At 52.2% G+C, this 6,472-nt stretch overlaps 1 protein-coding gene across 2 annotated transcripts in view; it reads left to right on the top strand.

Moving 5' to 3' along the window:
- The window catches only part of myo1eb (myosin IEb), a 32,146-nt gene extending 25,674 nt beyond the window's left edge, over positions 1 to 6,472 (top strand). For both annotated transcript variants that reach the window (XM_088620595.1, XM_088620594.1), the window contains exons 23-27: positions 266 to 423; positions 1,338 to 1,412; positions 1,668 to 1,866; positions 2,757 to 2,932; positions 4,445 to 6,472. In XM_088620595.1, coding sequence (XP_088476721.1) covers positions 266 to 423; positions 1,338 to 1,412; positions 1,668 to 1,866; positions 2,757 to 2,932; positions 4,445 to 4,521 — 685 coding nt within the window. In that variant the 3' untranslated portion in view covers positions 4,522 to 6,472. The remainder of the gene's footprint in view (positions 1 to 265; positions 424 to 1,337; positions 1,413 to 1,667; positions 1,867 to 2,756; positions 2,933 to 4,444) is intronic.

Below are 6,472 nucleotides of genomic sequence, written 5' to 3' on the forward strand. Positions count from 1 at the left end.
TGCCTGTCTGCCTGTCTGCCTGTCTGCCTGTCTGCCTGTCTGCCTGTCTGCCTGCCTAAAAAGCTGTGAGCACACACTCCAAACCAGCCTGTCTCTCTTTCTGTCAGTTGGACAAGCTGTGAGCATACAGCTGCCTCACTCAAAGAGTTTTTCATTCTCAGACACACTCTCTGACCCAGCTCTGCCCTCTGCCAGTCTGTTGTCCTGTGTTCCCCTGGTACTGCGCTCACTCGTCCTGCCTGCGTCTCATTCCCTCTCCTCCCAGGCTGGAGTTCAAGGTGAAGAAGGGGGGCTGGGGTCCGTTCGGGGCCTCGGGGTCCCGGCAGATCCAGTTCACGCCGGGGCCCGGGGACGAGGCCGTGCTGAAGCCCAGCGGGAAGGTCCTGACTGTCAGCATCGGGCCCGGCCTGCCCAAAAACGCCCGTGAGTCTCTCGCCTCCCACGTCACTCCGAGGTCTTTCTCAAACGGAATAGTGATTAAGAGTTAATCGCAGATACGGGGGCAGTTTATAAGCGCTTATCATGCCCATCGTTTTCATTCCCCGCCGATCATCCAAGCAACGTGGGGGGCTGATCTTCCTCTTGTAATCTCTGGGGATCCTCTGGGCGTTGGAGCAGGAGTTTTTCCAGCCCGGCGGAGTGGAGCCCCAGTCAAACCCAGTCAATCCCCAAGAAACAGGGCCCAGCTGGCTGAGTCCCGCCGGTGTTGGGGTGTTGCCTGTCGGGGTGCTCTCTGCTGTTGGAGGGACACTGCAGGGATCGCAGCAAGAGCTGCGCCTCTCCTCCGGTCGGCCTGGACCCCCCCGTTGGACTCTGGGAGCTCACAGACAGGAAGGCGGGTGGGACATGTGTCCACAGATCCCTCCTTCTCCCTGTTGGGCTAACACTGACTGGCAACACAGAACAGCTGGGGCTTTCAGTAGAGAAATGATTGCTTTTAGACTGGGGGGAAAAAAAAGAGTCCTTCCTTTACCTTGTGAAAACCCAAGATCAAATGAATTGCAGAAGTTGAGTTGAGTTGCAGAAGGTACATTCGTTAATTATTGCCTTCATTTCTTTAAACTTCATAGAAAAGAAGCCGACATCTGGAAGAAATGAAATGATGTTTAATGTCGGAAATGGCAGCATGAACAAACAGGGCAGTTAAAGGAGTGATTTAGTGATGCGGGGTCAGTACTCCTGTCTGCCTGTTTGCAGGACCTCAAACCCCGGGGCGGCTCGGACTGCTGTACAGCGGGAGTCTGATCTCGCGCCCGAGCTCTGGAGCAGGGTGGGGGGGGGCGGGTTCTGTCCGCGTCTCTGACTCTGTGCCCCTGCCCTGTTGCCTTTTGCCGTAGGCCCGACCCGAAAGGACAAGAGGAAGAGCGTCTATCTGGGGAGCCAGAACCCCAGCGCGGGACGGTACGCACAAGGTAAGTGCCGTTCGAGGGGTGAACGGGTGTCCCCCCAGGATTATAAGCGAGTCAGCAGCAGGGGGAGCTCTTGAGATCAGGATGGTGGGCGGAGCTTCTTCCCACCAATCGATTTTGTTTTCTAGGGGTGGAACAGTCTCAACCAATTTCCATCTTTCCGGAGGGGGGGAACATTGCAGTGGCCTTCCTGCACGCCAGTGTTTGGTTTAACTTCGCTGCCTTGCTCACCCTGTCTCTCCTCTCCCGGGCCGCCAGGCTCTCTCAGGAACGACGGCGCGGGACCAAGGCAGCGCGGCTCCAGGAACCCTCAGCCCTCCACCCGCCAGTCCCTCCTGCTCCGGCAGGGCAGCGTGGACCAGCCCACCCTGCCCCGGCACCGCGGGCCCCAGCCTCGGCACCAGGGGCCCCAGCCCAACATGGACTTCATGAACGTGCCCGAACAGGGAGTGGCAGGGTGAGAGAGACTGAGAGCCTCTCGCAATCCCGTGCGAGTGTTTCGCGTCACAGTACCGCTTCGGAGCTGTGAGACGCAGTGCAGCCCAGAGGCAGCCAGGGGGCGACAGCGAGTGCGCGCATCGGGCATCATCTCCTGTGCACTTGTTTCTCTGGCCAGTGCAAACCCCAGGAAACTGCATCTTACTGCATCAGTGTCTGTTGTGTTTCCGGCCAATAGAGATACCGGCTTTTGTATAACCCATCAGCTGAGTTTTTCAAAGCTGGTTGCCCTGTTAGGACTGAGTGAAGTGTGAGGAAAGCAGTTTTTGCTCTTCTTATTGGAGAACTGTGAGATCACATCCCAGGTGTGGTCGTGCTTGTTGTACCTTGAGTGAGGTGTCTCCAGATGGCTTTGGTCACACTGTGTCCTGCTCTGCATGAAGACCCCACTTAGTTTTCCCCCAGAGTACACCCTCGAGTTTCAGGGTTTAGTGCAGAGCAGCAGTTTGTGCACATACAGTTAAGGTATGTAGCACTTCTGGAGTTTTGAGGACCCAGATGGATTTTATGGACTCTCAATTCAATTCAGTTCAATTCAGTTTTATCTGTATAAGGCTTTTTACAACGGACATGGTCACAAAGCAAGGCCTGGACCCCAAGTGAGCACGCCTAAGGCGACAGTGGAAAGGGAAAACTCCCTCAGATTAAAGTAGGAAGAAACCTTGGGAGGACCCAAGGCTCCTCCTCTGGCCAGCACCAGGAAATTAGAATGAACACACATGACCCATTTTCTTGTCCTCCAAGCATGTTCATGTCTAAAGGGGACATGACATTGCTTTCTTCAGTGTTGAGGTGCCAAGCTTCTGCAGACGGCCACATGTCTCTGACGTGTCTCCTCCTCCCCATCAGGTTGCATCGTAGGCGCTCCCAAGAGACCAAGCCCGTGCCGGGGGTGGGTCGCCCCAAACCGGCCCCCAAGCCCAAACCCAAGAGCCCTCAGTGCCGGGCGCTGTACGCCTACGATGCCCAGGACACGGACGAGCTCAGCTTCAACGCCAGCGATGTCATCGATATCCTCACCGAAGGTAGTGGCGCGCGGCGTGTCCTAGCAGTGCCAGGGATCTCCGACCCGCGGGCCCCCACAGACACCTGGCGCTGCTGTTGTGCTGTGTAGAAATGTCATCTTGCCCACGGTACTCTCAGTATTTAAAGCCACGCACAAGACAGCAGAAGGCCTGAGTTTGTCAGACCTGCTTGATGAGCTTCATGCCACTGAGCGAGTGAACGTATATGTGCTGACGTGTCACCACTGGTAGGCATGCTGTTTTAGGACCAATATTTAGGGAAACTAACAGATGGGCAGGGATGGTGCCAGGGGAAAAATCTGTAGGGGGGCGTCGATATTTCGGTTGAAACGGAGCTGTTGCAACTACCCAAGTGAAATTTTGCAACCATGCCACTGATTAGTGCTTCGTGATAGAAGATAACGACGAGCCGTCTGGTATTGAGCGATGAAGTAGTTTCATGTTCATCAGCCCTGTCGCGAAGTGAGGAAAATCAGAATCGAAACCCTCCAGACCTGTTTCTAGATTGGGGTGATCTAACTCCAGTATCAGACGGCCAGTGCAGGGTTCCTGGGTTTCTTCAGAGCAGCAGTGCTGTAGAGGTGGGGGAGGTTAGTAATTAGGTTAATTAGGTAATTAGGTTGCCTGAGGACTTGAAATGCAAAAATGAAAAAAAGCCTTACAGGCACGCCTCTCCTCCAGCGTAACAGATCATTTTTAAATCGCTCTTTCCTGGACACTCCACTCAAAGTGCTGTACAGGTCATGGGGATCCCCTCCACCACCACCAGTGTGCAGCCCCACCTGGATGATGCACCAGTCCGCTCCCCACACACCAGCTCTCAGTGGGGAGGAGAGCAGAGTGATGAAGCCAGTTCAGAGAGGGGGGTTATTAGGAGGCCATGATGGGTAAAGACCAGGGGGAAATTTGTCCAGGACACAGGGGTAACACCCCTACTCGTTTTGAGAAACGCACTGGGATTGTCAATGACCGCAGAGAGTCAGGACCTCAGTTTTACATCTCATCTGAAGGATGGTGCCTTTTTTACAGTAGTGTCTCCGTCGCTATACTGGGGCATTAGGACCCACACAGACAGCAGGGTGAGCGCCCCCTACTGGCCCCACTAACACCTCTTCCAGGAGAAGCCTCAGCTTTCCCAGGAGTCTCCCATCCAGGTACTCGGCAGGCTCACACCTGCTGAGCTCCAGTGGGGCTGCCAGCTGGGAGCTGCAGGGTGATGGAGCTGCTTGCTTAAATGAACATCGATTTATTTTATCTGGTACCCCTAAAAGAAATGCATCTTCGTTGACCCTTGGAGGTGCAGCCACCTGTGATTTTGTCGTCTCTTCTACGATTGGTTGAGCTTTCCAGCATCCTACCTCTCCAGGTCTTCTCAGAGTTTCATGCTCCTGTGAATGTTGTGATCTCTGTACCTGCGCCGAGGGTTGAGCTTAAAACCTTGTACTGCTTCAATGAAAGGAGAGGACCACTCTGATGCCCTTCCTGATGAAACCTGCTTGTCTTCACCCCCAGATCCCTCAGGCTGGTGGTACGGGAGACTCAGGGGGAAGGAAGGCATGTTTCCAGGCAACTACGTGGAGAAGATCTAGAGAGGGCGCCCCCGTGTGGTGGAGTGGAGACACTGCAGGGGCCACATCCTGGACGGGCAGAGGATGAAAAATAGCGAGATGCGTCTTCCTCTCGTCTTCTCGGAGGGATTGCACTCACTCCTTCGCAGGCCTGGTAACAGTGGAGCGCTGTGTGTCAGGGACAGAAATCTCTCTCTAATAACTGGCTTCCTGTCTTATTTCCCGTTTAGTGACCAAAGTGCCAAGTGTTTTGAGGTGGGCATCTTAGATGGCAGTCTCCATAGCTGGTGTGGTTAGGAAAATAAAAGATCAGTAGCCAAATTAGAGAGATTTTCTGTTTTTTTTAAGATCATTATTGCTAAATTGTGGTATTACATTTAAAAATCAATATTTATAGGTTTTAAAAGCAAAGAATATTGTTTTGAGTCAGATATATCTGTCTGTTCTGCTTGTCTAAATGGTGTTGTCTCGCTCCAGTATTTCAGTTTTGATTTCAGAGCTTTTAATATGTCTGAGTATGTCATGCACAAGACAAAGGGAGTGTTTTTAAATTTCCGATTCAGTGTTGCCTGAATTGGATGGCAGGAGAGGATGGATCTGCTTCTTCAGGTTCAGCAGTAAGAGATCCAGCACCGAGGAGCAGATTTTTAACAGGGCTGTACTTGTTTGTCAGCGCCCCCGTGTGGCTGGTCAGTGAAACTGTCATGAACAAATTTTTCTCCCTATGTTGTATTGTTGAATTTTTATAAAAGCTTAACCAGTTGTGTTTTTCCACCCATACTTTTATTTTTAATTGTAAACATGAATTTTAATGCTGTCCTTGTGGCGAAGAAATCGGGCGACCTCACCCATGTACTTTCTGGATGTGAAATAATAAAATAACACTGCCCAGACTCGAAGTACTCCGTTTTCACAAAATCACCTGCAAGATATCCGATGAAGGCTCTGGCTTTTGTCCCATTACATTAATTTTTCCACATTTTTAGCTCTCCCTTTCTTCACATGGAATTTCCAGTTCGTTTTGTGTGTTCACCCTCCTGTTTTGAAGTGGCCAGTATTCAGTCTGCTGGCCTCGGCTCTGCAACCCTCATGACTCGTACCCGTGCCTCAGAGCCGGACCTGCGAGCTCTAGGGCAGCCCTGGGAAATCCCCGGGCTTAAGAAACGGTACCCCCAATCTCACGGACATGGGCTCACCCGTGCGCCCCCTTTTGAAGAATCCGTCACCGTGCGCCCTGTGATGTTCGATTTCTTTTCTGCCCGGTACTGGATGAGAACCGAACCTGGAGCTGGAAATCGGAACGGCGCTGCCCGTTCAGCTCTGTCGTCTCCACGTAGGCAGTGTCTCGTACCCGGGACGATCCCATGGGAGTAGAGCAGACCTGGGAGCACCTCTCTCTCGTGCCGAGTCTTCGGATCGGCACCAGCTCCCTTCGAGCCCTGTGGAGCTCCTAATGTCGGGTAGCTCAGCCAGCAGCAAAGCAGCTTCTCCCTGTGGGCCCCAAGTAACTTGGGATACAGTTATCCGTTCTTTGGACATATTGCGCATGTTTCCTGGGATGCAAAGCCACTGGTGGTCAACGCCGTTGAGACTGCACTCCTGACAGCCTGGGGATGATGCCCTCCTTCGGACCGGTTAATCCAAAGACCATATAGCCATATCTTTTTTCATATAGCATCTTCCATGACACGTCATATCAGTACAAACAGGGCGAGTCTGACCGGTTCGTATCCCTAGCAGCTGTGGCTATCTGACCTTGTAAGGACAGAAGCTCTTGTTCATTTGGTTTCAACTTCTCGCAAGTCACTAAACACTGAAAAGTCACTGAACTTTGTTCTTCTTGCCTTACAGTATCTTTCAAGGTGATTATTAATGATTAACATTACAATCTGCTGGGCCCCACTCAAACGGGAGCTCGTGCTGTATGAAATGTAAGATGTTTAAATGAATAATAAAGTGAAAATAAAACCAA

The sequence above is a fragment of the Lepisosteus platostomus genome, chromosome 26, assembly GCF_059453375.1.
Source record: "Lepisosteus platostomus isolate fLepPlt1 chromosome 26, fLepPlt1.hap1, whole genome shotgun sequence".
In the NCBI taxonomy this organism is placed as follows: Eukaryota; Metazoa; Chordata; class Actinopteri; order Semionotiformes; family Lepisosteidae; genus Lepisosteus; species Lepisosteus platostomus.